Raw genomic sequence first — 21519 nt, forward strand, 5'->3', positions numbered from 1 at the left:
AACACTCTGGCCCTGGCAGTAAATAACATTGTTGAAACTGACAGGGAGTGGAGGCAAGAAGTTTACACAAATCAACAACAAGAGAAATTTGAGAGCCATGAGACTATGGAAGAGACACACGTTGTTTTTGAAGAAAAGGAAGGTGGAGTGGTAACTTTGCAGATGTCAAGGGAGAATTACATTTTGGGGCCTGGCATGCAGACAACAAAGGAGAATAAAAATTTGAGGTGGAAAGTTTGGACTGAGCTGGAAATTGTAAATTTGAGAGTGGAGCACCTCATTAGCACTAATTTTAAATATGGAGGGCCAACTGGAAAAATCATGGATTTTGTTGGGTCAGAGCCCCTCCGAGCCTTGGGGCTTAACCTAAAGGACTATCCAAGAGGCCGGCAGAGAGGAACTGAGGATGACTTGAGAGCCTCGGACGTGAGATCTCCAGGTTAAACAGTATTGACTGATGAACACTTATTGGGGACCGAAACCGGGAAAGGGGGGGGGTGGAGTTTGGTAATCCAAAGGGTACATAATTATTAATTATTTTGTTTTAATTTGTTTTGTCATTTGTATGGAAGTTGGGAAAGCCGTGGAAGGGAAATATTGACCGACTTTAAGAAATATGTTAAAGAATAAGAAATGATGCATAAGATGTTTAAGATTAGATAAGTTAAAATTGGTGTTTAAAATGGTTAAAATGAAATGAAAATGAGGAATGCAAAAGTAATTTAATGGAAGAATGAGGAAAGGTAAAATTACAGTATGTAAAAATCATTAAGTGAAGGTTGAGAATTAAGTAATAAGGATTTGCAGGATTAATAACTTGAACTGGAATACAAGAAGGGGAGGAGTGAGGAGGTCTAAGAAAGAAGTTATATGAAAATAAGCAATTGAAATTTCATTTGTTTTTAATTGTCTTTTTTAAGTTTTTTGTATTTTTTGTTATTTTCTCTTTTTTTGTGTGTCTATGTCTATTATTGAAAATGCTAATAAACATTTATAAAAAAAAAAAAATTAGTATTGGCCGCACTAACTGGCAGCAGCCTCCAGGGTTTCAGGCAAGGACTTTCCCAGTCCTGCCTGGAGATGCTGAGTGTTATGTACTGAAGTTCTCTCTCTCTCTCTTTTTTAATAAATATTTTTATTAGCTTTTAGCATACAAAGTTTTAGAACATACCACGCAGTTTATCACAAATACATTCTTATTGGACTTCCATCAGCACCTCTGATAATCCTCCATCTTAATCACTTCTTATGCACTTCCTAACTTAATATTGCCTTTACATCTCTTAACCTATCATCTCTCCTTCTCCATTTTTACAATATTTCTAATATTATTCCTCACAGAACTTCTTGCAAACCTACAAACATCGTCTGGTCATCACAAATACTTTTCATATAATCTGTAAATTTGCTCCAGTCTTCAGTAAATTTTTGGGCCCACCGGTTTCGGATCCTTCCTGTTAGTTTGTCAAGTTCCGCATAGTCCATTAATTTCATCCTCCATTCTCCCATCGTTGGTAATTCTTCTTGCTTCCATTTTTGGGACAATAATATTCTTGCTGCATGTACTGAAGTTCTCACCCTGGGCCAGATGGGGAGGCTCCACCTACACCTCTCTCACAAACTGCAGGCATGGAGCCAAACCAAGCCGCTTCAGAGGGTCTGCCGGACTACCCACAGACTCAGACCACTGCTGTGCCTGACATTCCGCCAACTCCACTTGCGGATGTTCCACCCACAGCAGCGGATCCAGGGGACTCGGTTTCAAGGCCACCTAGGGTCGCACCACAGCCTCAGCAAGAATTGGGTGGCCCCCCGGACCTGGATACCAGTCCCCAGCAGTCTGGCAGAGTTTCCAAGCACCCAACTTATTTAAAGGACTATGTTGTTGGACATGTAATACTGTCGGTCTAATGGAAGTAGGTGAAATGTAACCGATATGCTTTTGTGCCTAACTGAACCATTACGTGTAGTGCTGTATATAAGAAAACCATTACGACTGTAACTAACGTCTTATCTCGGTGGGGCGGGGTGTTATGTACTGAAGTTCTCACCCTGGGCCAGCAGGGGGAATACTGTAGATAGTTTTCACTCAGGTCCACTTTTGCAAATAAGGGATCGAAAGTGACGTTCAGTGATTGGATAGTTACAGAAAGTGGTTACTGTTGCGTTGTAGTGGAGCTCTATATAAGCAGGCTGGCTGAACCCTTCAGTTCAGTTCTGTTCTGGCCTGTGAATAAACAAGAGCTGTTTGAAGAATCGCTGTGTCGTCTGATATGTTCACCCACAACTTGACACTGAGGATTGAACCTGGGACTTTCTGCATGAGCAAGTGCTTCAGACCTTTCCACCATTGCATCCTCTCCTTACTTTGAGGAAAGCTTTACCTGTTGAACTGCTGCTGGCAAAGCAGCTGTTGCCTGGAAGCATTCTCAGCACAGGAATTCCTTGGGACTAACGGAGGCTGCATGCACACCACACGCCAAATAAATAATAATAATAATAATAGTTGTTATTATTATTGGCGCACATGGCTTCCCCAAAGACTTCTGGGAGCTGTAGTTTACCCCTCACAGAGCTACAATTCCTAGCACCCTTAGGCTACCGTTTCCCGGCTCCTTTGCGGAAAACCACATGCTTTAAATGAACCCTAGCTTTAAAATTAAATTCAAAATTTAAATGTAGAGTGTGTCCACAGCCTAGCTCAGAAGAAAAAGGCGTGATCTTTGGTACAGGGAGTAAGGGAACACACGTTGGTTCCTAGTCTAGTTCATCAACCGCTCCTTCCTGTCTTGAAGCAGTCCAGACCAGGCCTAGCGAGGAGGTGTGCAGCGCTTCAGGGAACGCCCAGCCCCTAAACGGAGAACTTGAATCAATTTTGGATGCTATGCTGAGTTCCAGGAAGGGAGCCGAGGTCAGCAGGGCCCATCTTCCTCCAGCAGATGGACCGGCAGATTTTGGCAGGATTTCAAGATGACCTGATTCTTACTGGCAACTGCTGTGATACCAACCGCAATATGGAAAGCAAAACAGGGGGATGGATGAGCCAGACAGAGCAAGCGGCTGGAACACAGGGAAGCTGCCTTGTACTGAGTCAGGCCGCTGGACCATCTACCTTAGTCTTGTCTACACCGACCAGCAGTAGCTGAAATATACTCAGAGTCGAGAGTGGATTTCATGCTCTTTATTCGGCTCATAGTGGTGAGGAGAAAATGGAAGTTGCCCCAGAATGTCTGCTTTATATACATTATTTACACAATGGGCCCCACGTGATTGGCTAATTCCGGGATTCTCCTGTAGGCCAATCAGGTTGTGGATTCACTTCCACCTGGAGCTGGATTGGGTGGCTCCTGTGGACTAATCAGACTGCTGCATTCTGGGTCCTATTGTTCTAGGACCAATCAGACTGCTGCATTCTGAATCCTATTGTTCTAGGACCAGTCAGACTGCTGCATTCTGAATCCTATTGTTCTAGGACCAATCAGACTGCTGCATTCTGAATCCTATTGTTCTAGGACCAATCAGACTGCTGCATTTTGGATCCTATTCAACTCAGTACATAACAGTAGCTCTCCAGGATTTCGCACGTGCTACTGGGCATGCGGCCCCAGAGACTTAGCCAAGGGCAAATATGGCCCCTGGGTCAAACAGGGTTAGCTGCCCCTGGTGTAAACACTTAGGCTGTGTACCCGCGATGCTTTAAAGCACATTCTTTCCCTAAAAGGACTCTGGGTACTGGAGTTTACCCCTCACAGAGCTCCAGTTCCCAGGACCCTTAAACCACACTTCCCAGAAACCTTTGAGGGAAAGAGCGTCCTTCGAATGTGTTTTAATTGTACACCATGTAGGTTGACTTGGTGAGTTTCACGCCATGGCTCACGATTCTTACAGCTTCTGGGAGACGCACCTGGCACCATCGCTGCCAGTCTTGAGGTGCCATGCTAGGCCTTTCTGCCCGCTCAGGCCTTTGGTTAATTAATATTGCCCCCTATGGTGGGGGCTGTCTTTTAGTGGGCTGGGTAGGAGGACTTGTCTTCACCGATACATTACTGGAGAAGCTTTTTAGGTCTTGGTTGTTTTCAAACGTTTTCACGTTTTTAAATTGCTTCCGTGTGTTACAGTTTACCTCGTCTAATCACTTGGAGATTTCATTTCATTTCGTATGAGGCAACGGATACGTGTTAATAACAATAATAATTAAAAACACCAGTGCCACACTCCAGAATGAATAAAAGAATATAAATTAAATAAGGACCAAGGAGAGATGGAGGCTGCGTCATTAATACGTCTCCTGTGGGTTTTGTTTTGCTAATTAGCAGGCCCACTGAGCCACTTCGAGGATTGGGGAAGGTTGCTTTGGGAAAAAGTGATTAATCTTTTATTCTCCTGCCCTTCCCCCTGCGCACATTACCCCTGAACCTGCAACTAGATGTGTGAGGAGGGAGAAGATCACAAGATCCCTGCTGGATCAGACCAATGATCCTTCTAGTCCAGCATCCTCTTCTCACGGCTACCGCCAAGATGCCTTTGACAGGAATTGATAAGGCCATAGCTGTCAACCTTTCCCTTTTCTTGTGAGGAATCCTATTCGGAGTAAGAGAATTTCCCTTAAAAAAAGGGAAACGTTGACAGCTTTGGATAAGGCACTTGATGAAGGGCCCTTGCAGAATCCAGCCGGGGGGGGGGGGGAGATTTTTTCAGACTCGCCTGATCCAAGATCCACACGGCAAATGTTTTTTAGGATCCTCGCTTAGACTCCTGTCTACTGCACAGAGGAAGACATCGCTGAACAACTTGGCTACTTTGCAATGTGCTTAAAATAAATAAATAAATCAGCAGCTGTGAAGTTAGTACCACCGCTAGAGGGCTCCACAACACCACAACTCTATTCAACTTTGGTCTGCCCTCCAGAAAGTTTTCTATTTTGCAAGGAGGGGTATTGGAACTTCTAAGTTTGCACAGTTAAAGTGGATTGAAATGCTCTGTCCCTCTAGCGCAACAAGCCCACTTAGGAAACGAACAAACGAAAGAATGTGGCAGAGAAATGTATTGGAAAATGTGGGTGGAATGAATGATTAAAGGAAGATACATTAACACCCTGCAAGCAAATCAGGATATATCATTATTGTCATATAACCACCCTGTAAACAAATCAGAACAAACGCTCAATGAAGAATGGGCACAATCCAGCCCTTGCATGAACTTTGTGCAAGTGAATAAGAACAAAGGCTCAATAAATTGGACATCTGAAGAGATCCTCAAAAGGGTTAGGGCAGATCCGCAACATTCATTCAAAGCACATTCAAAGCATCCTCACATTAATACTGTTCACCTGGGTGAAAACTATCTGGTCAGCCTTTTCTTTGTTTAAGAAATTATTTGAAACTTCTGTTTCTCTCTCCTAATCCTATTTTGCTTTGTGGGTTTACCTTTCCCTTCCTAGATAATTACCGGTAAATCTCTGGTAAAGTGTTAAGCTTTCCCTTCTCCTTTTGTCTCACACCGATGCGTCTTCTCAATTCCTGTACAGCACCTGGCACATGTGAGGTGTTTTACAAATAATACGTGAGCTCAGTTGGGCTCTACCTCTGAGCCATCAAACCTACCCCTGCTCTGTCTCCTGGCCCACCAAGGCATCCTCCTTTCACTAAGCTCCACCCACACACTGAGACTCCACCCACATCTCCCCAGGCTCCTCCCCTGAGCCTCAGAAGACCTGGCAAAGTCACTCCTACTTGCACCCGCCAGATCAATGGCCGACAGTGACCTGCTTAGTATATACCCAGCAACATGCAGAGAGCAGCTGCTAATCGTGCTTAGCATTACTAAGGGCTTAAGTGTCCAATTAGCGTTAGCTTTTTTTCTTTTTCGTTTTTGCTTGCTGGAGAAGTTTAATGACATGTGACTAGCAGCAGGTTGTCACTCTAGAAAAGTCAGTGGTGGAAGTCAATGTTTGTTTTCCTTTTTAGTGTTAATATTATTAATTTGTAGGATTCAGATTTTTTTTTATATGCTTGTTTTTGTGTTTTGTGTATTGTTATTTTTTGTTTTTTGTTGTTGTGTGGAAAATAATAAATTTACTATTAAATAAATAAAAAGAAAAGTCATCCCTTTAGAGAGAGAGTCTGTAGCATGAAGGAACTGGGGAAGAGACATAGGTCAGTGGTACAACATGTGCCTAGCATGCAGAAGGTCCCAGGTTCAATCCCTGGCCTCATCCCCAGCGAGGGCAGGGAAGGTACCCACTCTGAAGCCTTAAGAGAACTGCTGCCAGTCAGTGTAGACAATATTGAGCTTGGTGGACAATATTGAGTGTAGACAATATTGAGCTCGTTTTGATTTGGTATACAGCAGCTTTCTATTATCCAAACTGATAGCTGTGGAGGGAGGTGAATGCTCATTGAGAAGACAGGGGTTTAGGAAACAGTACAAACCATTGCATTGTTACTCAGAATATTCCATAGTAAATGTGTTTAAGAATCTCTATTAAAGAGAGTGACAGGCAGACATTCCTATCATGGGCATAGCCAGGTTTTTTTGATGGTGGGGGCAGGCTTTTGTTAGGGGGATAAAACCTCAGATTTGTATTGATTGGGGGGGGCAGCTGCCCCCCTTGGCCACATCCATGATTCCTATCAATCCTATTGCTATTACAATGAATATACCTGTGAATTTAGGGTTAGGGTTCACGAGTCCCTGCTCTCCAAGACAGCTAAGCAGGTGCCTTACTCTGCTGGGCCAATATTTTCCAGTGCGAAGGGCGTGGAAGCTACACAAAGCTCCTCAGCAGGCCTACCATGTTCCTGCCTGACAAAGAGTTCTGTTGGATTCCAAAGCTTTCGTCTTCTCCTTTCTCAACTCCGATGGATTAGTCAAAGGTTATGACCTAACTCTCTGTGAGGCCAAGAAGGTAGCAACTGTGTCCATTCTCAACGAATATTGCCTTCATTGATCAAACAACATTTCCTTCCACACTTGGCATTTTGTCTGAAATTGCCATCCTGAACTTACTGACTTTTTATTAACAACCAGAGGGCTTAAAGACTTAACTTGCAAACATGCCATTTGCAACAATTTATTTATTTGTCAGATTTCACCAGGAAAGGGTAAATCTGGATTAGAAGGGGATATGTGTGAAATACAGACAAGTGTTTTTATGCCAAACATGCCATAAGGATGATGCAAAAAATAAATAAATGCACATCTGAGGAGCAGCCATCCCATAATAGAGGCCCTCAGTTGTTGCCAGTCTGCTGTATTTCAGGTTCTTCTTGTGTGGCTCCCTTCTCCAAAACCCCACGACTTGATTAGTGGCAATTAATTCGCAATAAAGCACAACTGCAGCATCGGCCTGTCCACTCTGGTCAGGCAAAACTCTACTGAGGTTTCAAAGGTCCTAGTGTAGTATTGTCCTGATTGCCCCTTCTGCCCTGTTGATTGCTTCCTTTCAGGGTGGCTGGGGATTAATCAATTGCCCCTTAATTAATCAGTTCTTGTTCCCTGTGGGGAGGAAACTTTAATTACTGATGTCATCCTCCCCACACCACTCTCTTTCAATGGCAAAGTTGACAAATGAAATAACAGGATTTTACAATCAAAGGGGGAGGGATGAAAAAAGAGGGGAAATCAGAAATTAACGCTCCCCCGAATGGTGAACAGAAACTGACTAATTATGTGGCAATTAAGGGGCATTGAGATGCAATCAATCATTTATCCCATCCCTACACGGAAGGGAAGCTGATAAAAGTACCAGAAGCTGAAAGGAGGAAGCTTCTAATTAAGTTCTTTGGAGACTTTGCTGAACGCAACTTATTTCTGAGAAAACATTAGAGATGGGCTTTGGCAGAAGCACTGCTGTAGAAAATAGCGCTATATTAAGTGCCTTGCAAAACCAGCCATTTAATTCCACTTCCAGTCGATGGTGGAAATGCAGTTCATCAGCAGCACCAAAGTATGTAACGTGGAAGCCACCAACTAACTGCGCTAGGGGACAAGAAGGAAATTCGTGCCTTTTCCTCCCTTTATGTGACTTGGCTCACTGCCGTGAGTTAGCTCAAGTTATTTCCTATGGAAGCAACTTTCTGCAGTGCGCCAACTCTCGGTGGCGTGCTGTGGACCAGGCTGAGTTATGCGGCCCTACGGTTGCCTAGCAACTGGGATGTGCTTTCCCACAACCCCTTGCAAGTGGCAAAATGGCTGCCCAGGGAAACAGCACAAGGGGAGGACATGTGGGGAGGAAAGAGGATGATACAGGCAGAGGGGCCCGAGTAAAAGGGGTGAGGGAGTAAGAGCACAATTGCAGGATGAGGTACACAGCTGCAAGGCAGGTGAATGAAGAGACGGCAAACTCAGACTCCATCTAGGTTGTTCTGGTGGCTGAGGCCAGCCCTGACATTTGGAAATATTTGCCCCAGCACTTTTGTTGTCTTGCAAAACGAACCCCAAACCACAGGCATCACTGGGAATAAAGAATAGGTTTGCCAATTCCAGCAAATACCAAGCATGGTTTTCCTGCCTTTGATCTATTTTGAAAAGAAGATGTTGCTTATGGGAGGGCTGAATTAAAAAATAACATTAAATTTAGGGTTTCCACCCATCCAACCAAAATGCTATAAAGAGAGACCCTTAACCACCACCTGAGGCATTTAAAGGGTATGGAATGCTGAAACCCAGGACTGGAGGGAAACATTATCAAAGACACAATCCCAAATATTTTCATGTTTTCACAATAATTGTTATATCAGGTTTATTAACAGCCACCCAACTGATCATCTGGGGCGAGTAAAGCTTATTGCAGGGGACCAGGCTGGAAAGGGATCTATTACTATTCTAGGAGTTTGCCTAGGAAAGCTTTCCTTGCCAGAGACTGTTTGAAATGGTATCTGGAATTTTAACAGCTGAACATGAATGCCTTTCAATGACAAACTGTATCAGTGGTGGGTTGGGCACCTCTGCGCAAGGAACTGTACTCAGTGAGAAGTCATGCCATGTAACAGGAAGGAAGGGGCATTTGAGCACAAATACCCCTGCCAGCATTTTGCTAGGGAAGTCCAGTAGGTTAGGAGGATGGCAGATTTATAATCCACCTAATCTGATCTCTCTTGCAGATCCCATCCCCTGCATTCTAAAACCTCTTTCTCTGCCTCGCTAAGCTTGACTTCTGAAGGGATCCTGGCACAGTAACCCTGCGAAAACAAGCTGGGGAAATTTCCACCCAAGCCGTTCTCATATGCTGAGAATGTAGAGGTGAAAAACAGATAATAAATAAAAAACAAACAACAAAAAAACAGTGAAATTGGATTTGAAGTGTGTGTGTGTGTGTGTGTGTGACTGGAAATCTGAATCTGTATTTATTTCCATTCTGAATCAAGGCACTTCAAGGGGAGGTAAGAAATTTACTTCATTATCACTTCATTTCACGGCAACTCCACAATACAATAAAAATTCATTCTTTCTCTCTCTCTCTCTCTCTCTCTCTCTCTCTCTCTCTGTGTGTGTGTGTGTGTGTGTGTGTGTGTATAACTGCTTGCTGCATATATTGCAGCCATGAACCTCCTAAACAGATTTGTCACCTGGGCAAAAGCCTGCCCCAAATCCTCTTTTCTGACAAGCCCCCAGATGTCTGTCGCTATGCAGTGCCATAAGGAAACCGCTCTGCACATCCTCAAAGAAAGCTCTTCGTTCCTCCCAGCCTCCATTCCTCGACAAAGCTGAGCCCCAACACTGAAAACAGGTTCTGGGGCAAAACCCTATACTTCAGACTAAGCCCCAGAGCTTAGACACAGAACCACTGAGCTACACGCATGCAGGCAATGCCTCTTTTTGGTTTGATGAGGGGGAAGGGGAAAAGAGGTGGACTGGGGGGGGGGAGGGGAAAACAACAAACCAGTAGATTTTAATCTGCGAGCGATTGCAAGAAAACCCAGGGAAAAAATAGGAAGGACTCTCTCCCCCCGCAGCATGAGAGAGATGCCGCTGGCCTGCCACTCAGACACGATTGCGGCGCAGAGCAGGGTGGTTACTCGAGTTCATTGACTGCCAGTAACCTCCGCCTGCCTTGAGCTCAGCTGCTGCAAATCTAACTCAGCTCAGGCAATGGCAGTGAGGGCATCCTTCTCGGCAAGGTTTGCTTTCTCTTCTTCCTTTCAGCCAAGACCAGAGACCAGAGTCTGGTTGATGGGGCCCGATCCCCCAGAAAGAAAGAGCATCTCCCCCAAACCTTTCACAGAACAGTAGGGATGGGTTTCCTCTACCCCCTCCTTCCCCGGGGGGGCTCTGCACTAATCCAGACAAGGGTCTTTGCTTGCAGCTGGGGGAGTCTGCCATCAGTGCAACTTAGATGTTTTGCACGCATACTGCAGTGTGCAGGAATCGCAGTCTTGGGTGAAGGGTTGAAGCACAGCGGTTTTGCATGCAAAAAATTCCAGGTTAAGTCCTCAGCATCTCCAGAGAGGGTCGGGAATTCTCCCTGCCTGAGAACATGGGTAGGCAAACTAAGGCCTGGGGGCCGGATCCGGCCCAATCGCCTTCTAAATCTAGCCCACGGATGGTCCGGGAATCAGCATGTTTTTACATGAGTAGAATGTGTGCTTTTATTTAAAATGCATCTCTGGGTTATTTGTGGGGCATAGGAATTCGTTCTCCTCCCCCCTCAACCATGGGCCGGTCCACTGTCCCTCAGACCTTGTGAGGGGCTGGACTATATTTTGAAAAGAAAAGAAGGGGAAAAAAACAAAAACAAATTCCTATTCCCCACAAATAACCCAGAGATGCATTTTAAATAAAAGCACACATTCTACTCATGTAAAAACACCATGCAGGCCCCACAAATAACCCAGAGATGCATTTTAAATAAAAGAACACATTCTACTCATGTAAAAACACGCTGATTCCCGAACCGTCTGCTGGCCAGATTTAGAAGGCGATTGGGCCGCATCCGGCCCACGGGCCTTAGGTTGCCTCCCCCTGGCTTGAATCATAGAATTGTAGAGTTGGAAAGGACCACAAGGGTCATCTAGTCCAACCCCCTGCAAGGCAGGAATCCTTTGCCCAACATGGGGCTCAAATCCAGTGGTTAAGAGCGGTGGACTCGTAATCTGGGGAACCGGGTTCGCGTCTCCGCTCCTCCACATGCAGCTGCTGGGTGACCTTGGGCTAGTCACACTTCTCTGAAGTCTCTCAGCCCCGCTCACCTCACAGAGTGTTTGTTGTGGGGGAGGAAGGGAAAGGAGATTGTTAGCCGCTTTGAGACTCCTGAAGGGGAGTGAAAGGCGGGATATCAAATCCATTCCCTGAGATTGAGAGTCTTCTGCTCTACTGACTGAGCTGCCAGGGTGCAGTCAGTGGACTTCTTCCAGGAACGCAGGAACTTGTCCCGATTCAAACCCATTGGCCCACCAAGTTCAGTATTGCCTGCACTAACCGGCAGCACCTCTCTAGGGTTTCAGACCAGGGAGTCTCTCCCAGCCCTAACCTGGAGTTGCCAGGGATTGAACCTGCGACCTTCTCCTTGCAAACCAGATGCTCTACCACTGAGCTATGGCCTTTGCCCTAAAAAGCAACACAGCACAGCATGGACAAGGGGGGTCATACAACTGTCAACGCAAGCACAGGCAAGCTTTTTACGCAAAACACAAATTATTCCCACCAGCCTTCTCGCCTTAGGGATGGCGTGCAGCAAGGGGTCAAATTTCTCCCAGATAACTTGACCCGGGCTAGGGGGAGAGAGGGGACCCAGCTGACGCTCAGCGTTTATCAGGGGCAGTGGAGGAAGCTGCTTCTTCAAGGGCTCCACAAAGTCAATCCCAAGTAGGATTAACCTGGATCTTACTGGCTTAAGGCAGAGCCAAACTCCTTTGGGCTCAGCAGATAGAGAACTGGCCGCTGTCTATCAAGCCATCCCTTCCCTCTTCCCTAAAGCTGAAGCAATGGGATAAACATTCGGGGACAGGGAGGGGGGAACCGCTGAGTGCAGGATTGCGCAAGCTGTGACCTGCCAAGCCAAAGGCAGCCTGTCACTGTCAGCCACTGGGGCAACTTCCTTACTGCTCTATTGTCTGCAGTCCTGGATGAATGGCCAAGCCAGGAGGGCGATCAAAGCCCTGGTTGGGCGATCAAAGCCCTTGCGTGGCTAGCAAGTGCATTTGACGGGGTTGCCTACGCAAGTTGCGCTAGTGGATAAGGATTAACAGGTGGTTCCCCAGAACGACATGCTTCTGAATAGAGTGTGCGCGCACATGCACACTTTGGGCACTTCCCTGGTGGTGCTACCCAGCATTGAATTGGAGTAAACGGCAATCGGGTTTTCCATGGATTGCTGTGTGTTCCGATTAAGTGCTATAGAGCAGGCATTCGGGGGGGGGGCAGTGGGGAAAAGACAAAACCGCTTGGACCTGTGCTTTTTAAGCATGGGACAAGCACAAGTGTTGATGAATCCTCAGTGGCAGACCATCTGCTTGGCATTCAGAAGATGCCAGCATGGCTGAAACCCTGGAAAGTCAATGTCTGGTCTGCATAGACAACATGGAGCTAGATGGAACAATGGTCTGACTCTGGTTGCATTTGCCCCATACATTCAAAGCACAAGGCTTCACCCCACAAAAAAAAAAAGAATCATGAGAACTACGGTTTGCCCCGTGGAGCTTTGATTCCCCCCCCCCCCGGCAAACTACAGTTCGCAGGATTCTTTGGGAGAAATCATGCACTTTTATGTACAGTGTGGATGTGACCTCCATATAAGTCAGCTTTCTATGCTCCCAATGCTCCCTTCCTTGAGCTCAGCACCCTTTGGCGCTGCCCCATGCTGGCGTGCTCTCGACCTTATGCTTTCCAAAGAAAACACCTTCTTTTGGGGGCTCTGCTTTTGTGGGGGGGCTGGTGATTGGCATTCCATGCAGAGGAGCTAATTAAGACAGGCCACCACCTCCCACCTGCCATAACCCTCCCCCCGGCTTTCTGCAGCACTGATTTATATGCGCGGAGCAACTGTGCCACCTACGCAGGACCGGGCTCCCCAGAGAGCTCAGAGAAAGAGAGGGAAAGATGCCCGTGGCTGGGGCAGGAAACAGATGCTAAATTTATCTCCTTATTGTCATGTGTTCTTGCCTGGCATCAAGGCCTCTGATCTTCGGGGAGACGGAGCAGAACAAGGCATGCCTTCAGGTGGGGAGTCCCCATCCCAGAGGCAGAATTCCTGCCTCTGGAGCTTCATGGGATGTGGGACCTCTCTCGCCATTGTGGGTTGTGCAAAAATGCCAGAGCCCTGTGTGGGAACAGGGCTCAGGTGGATCAAGGGCTGGGGACCTGTAGCGCTCCATCTCTGTTCATGGAGGAGAAGGCTATCAGTGGTTGCTAGCCAGGATGGTGATACTCTGCCTCCATGGCCACTGGCAGAAATGCTTCTGAATACCAGTCAGTGGGATGCTCAGGTCCTGCTTGCGGATTTCCCAGCACCCTTAACAGACTACAGCTCCCAGGATCCTTTGGGCAAAAGCAATAGCTTTTGAAGTGGCATTATGGTTCTTTAAATCTGTAATGTACATGGAGCGTAGCTTCTTTTAACAAGGCACACTAAGGATTGAATTGGGAGACCTCCTGCATGCAAAACAAGGGTCTCTGTTCCTCAAACAGTTGGCTAAATGGCAAAGGAGGAACAAGCTGACAGTTTTGGACTAATAATAATAATAATAAATTTATTTATTATTTATACCTCGCCCATCTGGCTGAGTTTCCCCAGCCACTCTGGGCGGCTTCCAATCAAGTGCTAAAAACAATACACAGGAGAACATTAGAAGAGACCTGTAGCAGGATCAAACCAAAGGGGCCGTTTAGGGGAAGGGGGATGGCTCAGTGGTAGACCACCTGCCTTGTGCACAGAAGGTGTCAGGTTCAATCCTCAAAGACCCTTGTCTGCAAGCCTGGAGAGCTGCTGCCAGTCAGTGCAGGCAACACTGAGGTAGATGGATCAATGGTCTGATAGGCAGTGTCCTATGTTCCTCATAGAGCATCCTCCCCACCCCAGTGGCCAACCATTGTGGCAAGCCCATAAGCAGAATATGAGCTTAACTGCCCTCTCCAACAGTTGCTGATCATAGAATTGTAGCGTTAGAAGGGACCACAAGGATCATCTAATCCAACCCCTGCAAGGCAGGAAACCGGTCCACAGCCATCCCTGGCTGGGCTCGAACCACCAACCTTCCAGTTGACAGCCAGATATTGTGACCCATTGTGCCACAGGAGGGCATGGTGCTTCTAATATTAGAGGTGATGCAGCTGCCGTTGGTCATTACTGATAGCCTTACTCTCCATGAATTTGTCTAATTCCCCTTTAAAATGATCTAATCCCCCTTAAAAGCTATCCCACATTGACAGCCATTGCTACATCTTGGGGTTGCAAATTCTACAGCTTCCCTATGCGCTGAGAGAAGAAGGCCTTCCTTTAGTCTGTCCTGAGTCTCCCATCCTTCAGTTTCATTGGATGGATCCCATTGGATTTTATCATCATCATCATCATCATCATCATCTCACCCTTCACCCTGAGGTCCCGGGGTAGGTTACAAGATGAAAAGTGCTATGCACTGAACCAGCCATTTCAGCTACTGGTTAGGTTACAGTCCAACCCTATGATTTGATTTACTTAATAGTAAGTCTCACTGAGTTCAGTGGGATTTATTCCCAAGTTAAATGTGCACAAGATGGCAGCTTTAATTGCCAACAACCTTGTTTACAAAAGCTAATATATCCACTGGCGTTGGCAGGTAGGTGATAGCTAAGGTCTTGTAAGGCTTGCTTGCAAGACCTTAGATTCAAGCTATCAAGCAAATCCATCAAAGTGTCTAAATTCTCTCATCACCTACGTTGCTGTCTCCTTTCCCAGAAAGCTGGGCAAGAACGAGCGGGTTTTACAAGGGAGCATAATGCCTCTAATTGCTGTTGAACCTTCACAAAGATCTTCTTTCTTGGAGGGTTCCAAAAGTGAGCAGCTGTGCTTTTGCCCCCCTTCACCACCCTCAGTTTCTAGTCCCTTCTCTTTCCATTGCACATGAGGAACCATCCCTCGATTTCAGAAGTTCAGGTGAAAGTGCTGATGCTTATGTAGCCAAAAATGGCGCCACCCATGCTCAACTGGTTTAAAGAAAAACCAAGATTTGAAAAAAAGCAAACAAACCCGCAATAAAACTATAGGGCAGGCATGTCCAAATCCAGCCCACCAATCAGTTTAATCTGGCCCCTGTGGCAGTTTATTCCCTGGGGTAAAATCCTAAAAAATCCCCAAACAACCTCAAAAAGGTCAACAACTTTGGTCGGCCCCCACAGCCCTTCACTTCATCAAATCTGGCCCTCTTTGAAAAAAGTTTGGACAGGGAGAAAACCTCAAGGCGGGAACCCCAAAACAGCAGTCTAATGAGGATTTAGCATGCTTGGTGGTGGGCGTGCAATGGTGGCTGACTTATGGGGCAGGGGGGGGGTGGAAGGGAGTGTCCCAACTAACTCCATGCTGCAATATTTTGTTGCAGGTCTTCTTTCCTATATCACTTAAGCAAACACTGACGCCTCCCAGTTCGCATTCAGGAAGAAAGAGAAGACAAGAAATATGTCCTAACTAGCCAGTAAGCAGGCCAGGCTGTTCCTGTGACTCAGAGGCAGATGTAGCTTAGTTTGGTACATTAGTCACAATTCTCCACACGCTTTTTCCCATTATATTCCTGCTTAAGAGGGACGCCAGCACATCACATCTATGCACACACATGCACACGTGTGCATGCGTGTGCATAGATGTTTGCACACGCAGAGCCACAAGGGGCCATGGAAGGAAAGACTTAGAGGAAAAGCAGTGGGCCCCGATTCACACGCGTGCACAAAAGCCAGGAGAGCATCCTACCTCTCTTCCGCCACCAGGAGCCCTCCCGGACGGAATACGACAGGTCGACAAACTCAATGTCCACAGCCGAGCGCTTGGGCAAGTGGGAGAACCGCTGGGCTTCCGTGATGTGGTTCTCCACCTTCTTCAGGTGGGTGGTCAGGAGGGGAGCATCCTGCGAGCCGGAATTGCACACCGTGTCCTCCAGGGCGATGGAGACGCATGCGGTGTCAAGGCTCTTCTCGGCCATCGCCACTGAACTGCAGAAAAAGGGATGGAGGCATCAGGAAGCTGTTGGGCTAGAAGTGTCTCACTTACTCACTCTCTTACGAAATCCAGAACATGAGCCCATAAGAGGGGCCTGGCTGCTGGATCAGGCCAATGGCCCATCTAGTCCAGCATCCTGTTCTCACAGTGGCCATGGGAAGCCCTGAGTGCAACAGCGCTCTCCCCTAGCCAGCTATAAATATTTCACAGTAACAGCAAGGTAATGAATAAGTCTCTTGTGTTCCCACCTCCTGTTCTTAGATAGATGATCTAACTCTTGACAGCTCTCCATCCCTGGATTCTACATCTACATAAGAAGAATGTAGAAAAGAGGAAACTGAGAGGAGACACGATAGCCACCTTCAAATATCTCACATGGAAGAGGGAGTGAGCTTGTTTTCTCCTGCTCTGGAGGGTAGGACCCAAACTAATGGATTCAAGTTGCAAGAACGGAGGTTCTGATTTTTTCTTCAAAGTTGCCCAAGTTAGTGACCATTGCTGCCCCTTGTGGAAGCGACTTCCATAGTTTAAGCGTGGACAAAGGCTTCCTCCTGTCAGCCCAGCGTTCAGCTTCGCTGGATGTTCCCGATATCTTTGTGACCAGAGATGGCGAAGACTGATTGCCTTGCACCCCTGAGCTATGGGCCATCTTTCCTCCCTGCACAGAGACACCTGCTTGCTCCTATGGCCTCCCCTGCCCCCATCCCTTGGAGCACCGGAGGTCTGAAAGCCAGCAGTCACTTACTTCGTGTTTCAATAATGCATAGACCTCCTATTATTATTCTTTCTACTGCCTCCTGGGCCCAGCTCCTAGGCTGAGGCAGCAGAACAGAAATGGTCTCCTGCTTCCCATTGTGTCCCCAATTCCCCCCCTGATCCCGCCTCCAGGTATCATAATCTCCTCTCTGCCAACTAGGGAAAAGAACAAGAGGAGAGCGTCGGCCATTTTTTTTGCAGAGAAATAACCAAGAGGGTATGCTGTGACTTACCAAAGGTCCCAAGGAAGTCCATAGCTCCCCCTTATCGCTTTGAAAACATCTTGCCCACGACACAGAGGCAGGGCTTCTCCTAAATCAGGGTGGAAAACCTGAGACCCAAATGCAGCTATCCAGGGCTTTTTGCCTGGCCCTTGGAGTATTCTCCTTTTCCCAGGCACAACCCGTCCTGGCCTGACTTCACAGAACCCAGATAACAAACTGGGAAAAGGCAGGGCAAAAACTAGACAGTTGGCATTAAAAATATTTCAGTGATTCCATACCCTCCAATATTTCTCTGATGAAAATAGGGATGTCCCATTCCATACTGATAATTTTTACTATATTTATACCCCACACATCTCACTGGGCTGTGCCAGGTACTCTGGGCAGCTTCCAATATATATAAGAACATAATGAAACATTAAACATAAGAAAAAACCATTCCCTATACAGGATTGCCATCAGATAACTCCATACCCTCCAAAATTTATCCAATGAAAATAGGAACATCCTACCATACCCTCTAACATTTCTCCAGTGAAAAGAGGGACATCCTAAGGGAAAGTGGGACATTCCAGGATCAAATCAGAAACCAGGATGGCTTTTCTAAATTAGGGACGTCCCTGGAAAATAGGACACTTGGAGAGTCTGCAATTCAAAGCTTGGGGAAACCTTCTTGTGGGCTTCTCCCAAGTGGAAGTGTAATGGAGCAGTCCATTCTTCCTCTGGCAGCCTGAATGAAATTCCATGTGTTCACCTGCATGCAATTTCTGGTCGCCTGTGGTGACCAAGTGAGCTGTTAGATATAAGGCTGGCATAAGGTGAGGAGAACAGCCATCATTTGTATTAGAAGCGGAGTGTTACAAAGGTGCACCTATTTTTTAGTCTTCAAAATTGATATACCGCTTAACGGGGGGGGGGATCCATAAGTGAAAATGGCATAAAATATTCATTAAAACAGACTTTAAAGCAGCAAATGCAATAAAGTGATCGATATATAGATTAAAATCAACATTAACAAAATAAACAAGCCTAGGCAATAAAGTTACATGTCTGGGTAGGCTTGTCTAAACCAAAAAGGGTTTTAGCAGGCGTCAAAATCAATGAAGCAAAGGCACTTGCCTAATCCCAATCGGCAGGGAGTTCCAAAGAACTGGTGCTGCCACATTAAAGTACTGAGTTGATGTTGGTTGGCATCTGAGAACCACTGAGTGGAGGAGCCCCAGTCAACGCCCAGCCGCACAAGAGCAATTTGAGTGTGCGAATGGACCCAGGTGCCTGAAAGATCGTTCCATTGCCGGGCTGTTGTGCAATTGCGTCTGGAGTCTGCAAAACGTATGACCAAAAGGCTCCCCAGCCTTCGCCCTTCGTTCCCACCACCCTCCAGCACCCGAGAGAGATTTTGTAGATAAAGAAGAGACAAAACCAGCCTCAAAGGAAAACTGTTGAACAATTCCCATAGATTGCAGCCACAGCAGAAAATCTAGCCTAGCCTGCGCCAACAGCCAGGCTCCATCCTTGCTATGAATTGAACGCATAGCTGGCTGCTCAAATCCAGGGGCAAAGTAAGAAAGAAAAGGTGCCACAATGGAAGAAGCTGTAGTGCAGGAACAGGCTGCAATGTGCAGCGGAGAAGGTGTGCAAGCAAGGCAGGCTAGGGTGGTACAGTCAGCTCTTACCATCAGCTCTCAAGGCAAAGCATCAAAAATGAACTGGCCTCCTCTCACTGTTCTGGAAGCTTGGATTTCGAAACGGACCCTACGGGGTAATAATAAGCAGAGAGCTGGGCAGGTTTCTGGGGAAGTGTGCACCCGTGGGTGGGCAGAAGAATGCCGGTGGGACCCTCCTCTTCCCCCTCCCCTCCCCTCTGGGCTCAGCCCACTCTGCTCCCTTGCAATTCTGATCACTGCAGTTTCCTGTGCAGTACGGAGGCACAGAGAAGTAAGCAGCCTCGTTTTTGGGGCTGGGCTGTCACCTGTCCTTGACATCAGAAGCACCACAAGGCGCTGTCTATTTCTCCCAGGGTCCTTTTCCTTCCCTCCCCCACCAATAAATAAATAAAACATAATCAAGATCTGCACCCCGCCCCCGGCCTCAATACAAAAGCATCCATACCACAAACACACATTTTTCTTAGTCTAAATATTCCTTAGAGGAGGGCAGAAATGCCACTGAAAGGGGGTGAGAGGTGTGGGTTGGTCTCCTAAAGACCCTCTCTCCCCACAGGTTTCAAACCACATGTGATCATGTTTCAGGGATTTCTTTTATTTCTGGTTAAGCCAGCAAATGGTGTTAAGATGCACTGCTTATTTGCAATCTGATCTCGGATCTATTCAAGAACAGGCCAGTTGGCCTTTTCCTGTAAATCTTGCCTGCTCTTTACTGAAAACTCGTCAATTTCCCCACCCTGTGGAATTCCAAAACAGTGCCCCCTAGAGGAGGGGCAGCTATGGATTTTGGACACCTCTTCCCAATTTTCCCTCTGCATTTGAGATATTTAACAAGTGAAGCCTGGCTCTTTGCATGTTTCCTGGGAAGACAAGTTCCACCAAGATCAGTGGGGGCTTCCAAAAACATGCAAATGATCCGGTAGCGATGATCTTTAGATAATCCAAATGTTGAAATCTCTGAAATACCCCCTCCCTTCGGGTGAAGTGATAGTTGGGAGTTGCAAGCCTCATTCCTCTAGTCAAATTTTCTTTTTAATGGCTTCCAGTTGAGGCAATTATTTGAAAACAAAACAAATGAAGTTCTGAAGGCATTTTTAGGGCATCGGAATTGCTTGTCTTCTGGGTTTGGGTAGGATATTTTATATGTACATATAATAAAATAATAATAATAATAATAATAATAATAATAATAACCCTTTTAAACCAGCTTAATGCAGCCATCATAATCACACATTTCCACCACCCCTTCCCACAATCTTCCAAAACTACAGGATGGGAAGTTGATGTTTGTGTGTGTTAGAGAGAGAGAAAGAGAGAAATTCTGGCGAATTAAAATGCAGTCCCACCCCTGAAGCTCATCTCAGTCTTTCATGATGCTACCAGAATGAATTCCCTTTCCAGGACTGAGAATTCCACCCTCATTCTCTTCTCTCCACCTGCGTCCCCAAATTTGCTGCATCCCAAAAGAGCATCCTGCAGAGAGGGCAACTCTTAGACCAACTCAGACCATAAATCCTCTCCCCCCCTGCCCCGCCCCCCCCACATCAAACACACAAGGACCTTCTAATAGGAATGCCAAAAAGTTTGCTGCACTAGAGATAGGTGGGGGGGGCGAGCAGTCTCTCCACCTGCGCTATCCAGGAAGGACAAGCAGGCTGGTCCTCATTTCACCTTGATTTCAAAATTTATTATTATTAATCTCCCCCCCCCCAAAAAAAAAACACCCTTCTTCCTTGCCCCACACACACCCTATAAGTGAGGGGGAGGGCTTCTCATGAACCCCCCCCCCAGTGCCACTGATCTCAGTGCCACACCAACATCAGCCTCAGTTCAAGCAATGCATGGGGGGGGGGACGGACACCCCCAATAATAAAAGGGCTCGATTTTCAGCAGGGAAGAGGGAGGGGAGGGTGTCAAAAGATGCTGCCTACTTCATCCCCTCCCCCCCCCACCTTAGTTCAGACTCACCTCGCTCTCTTCTCTTCCTTTTTATTGCTGGCTCAGCCCCCTCGTGTCTGGATATGACGGAGAGCAAGCTCCCCTTTTCTGCCGGGGTGCTCGGGGCTTGTGGGTCCTGCCTGCCGCCACCCCCCAAGCTGCAGACATGTGGGGTGGGTGGGTGGGTGCTGGCGTCTTCTTCTCTCTTCCCCCCTCCCTCTTCTCTTTGCAGCAGCAGCGGTTTTCCCCCCCTCCTTTTGGAGACAAAAGGGAAAGGATGCTGAGGGATGGACGGAGGTCCTATCTCTCTCTTCCCAAAGGATGCTCTGCTGCGATGGGCTGGGCTGGGCAAGGACCAGCCCGGCTGCCAAGAAGTGACTGCAGAGCAGACCGAGAGAGGGCAGCTCTCAGCTCCTGCAGCCGTCCTTCTCCATCCTCTCAGAGGAAGGTGGTGGTGGGGCTGGAGCTTGGGGGGGGGAGAGGCCAGCCAGCCAGCCAGCCCCCCCTGCTCCCCACTTCTCCTCAGCCAAGCAGCAGCCCCCTAGCAGCCCCTCTGCCCCGGCTGGTGGTGGGGAGGGCTCCTCTCTGCTCCATCAGCCCGACGCCGCCGGCTCCTCCGTCTCTCCAGGTTCATCCCCTCCTTGCTGAATGTCACAAGCACCAGCTAGCAGGGCGGGCCGGAGGGGGGGGGAAGAGGGAGGGATTGCTGGGCCGGGCTTTCCAGTCAGGTTTCTGCTTTCCCAGCCAGCATAACAGCTTCCCTTAAAGGGACCAGCCGGCTGTGCTCTTAAAAGTGGAGGGCTGGTGGAGG

The 21519-nt window shown here is 47.2% G+C and overlaps 1 protein-coding gene across 2 annotated transcripts in view; it reads right to left on the reverse strand.

The window, feature by feature from the left end:
- The window catches only part of ABCG4 (ATP binding cassette subfamily G member 4), a 41741-nt gene extending 20222 nt beyond the window's left edge, over window positions 1–21519 (reverse strand). The window contains exons 1-2 of one of the 2 annotated variants that reach the window (XM_079954717.1): window positions 20739–21519; window positions 15878–16116 (exon numbers count right to left, since the gene is read on the reverse strand). In XM_079954717.1, the coding sequence (XP_079810843.1) occupies window positions 15878–16106 (229 nt within the window). In that variant the 5' untranslated portion in view covers window positions 16107–16116; window positions 20739–21519. The remainder of the gene's footprint in view (window positions 1–15877; window positions 16117–20738) is intronic. The other variant, XM_079954716.1, reaches the window with a different exon arrangement.

This window comes from Podarcis cretensis, assembly GCF_951804945.1.
Source record: "Podarcis cretensis genome assembly, chromosome: 15".
NCBI lineage: Eukaryota > Metazoa > Chordata > Lepidosauria > Squamata > Lacertidae > Podarcis > Podarcis cretensis.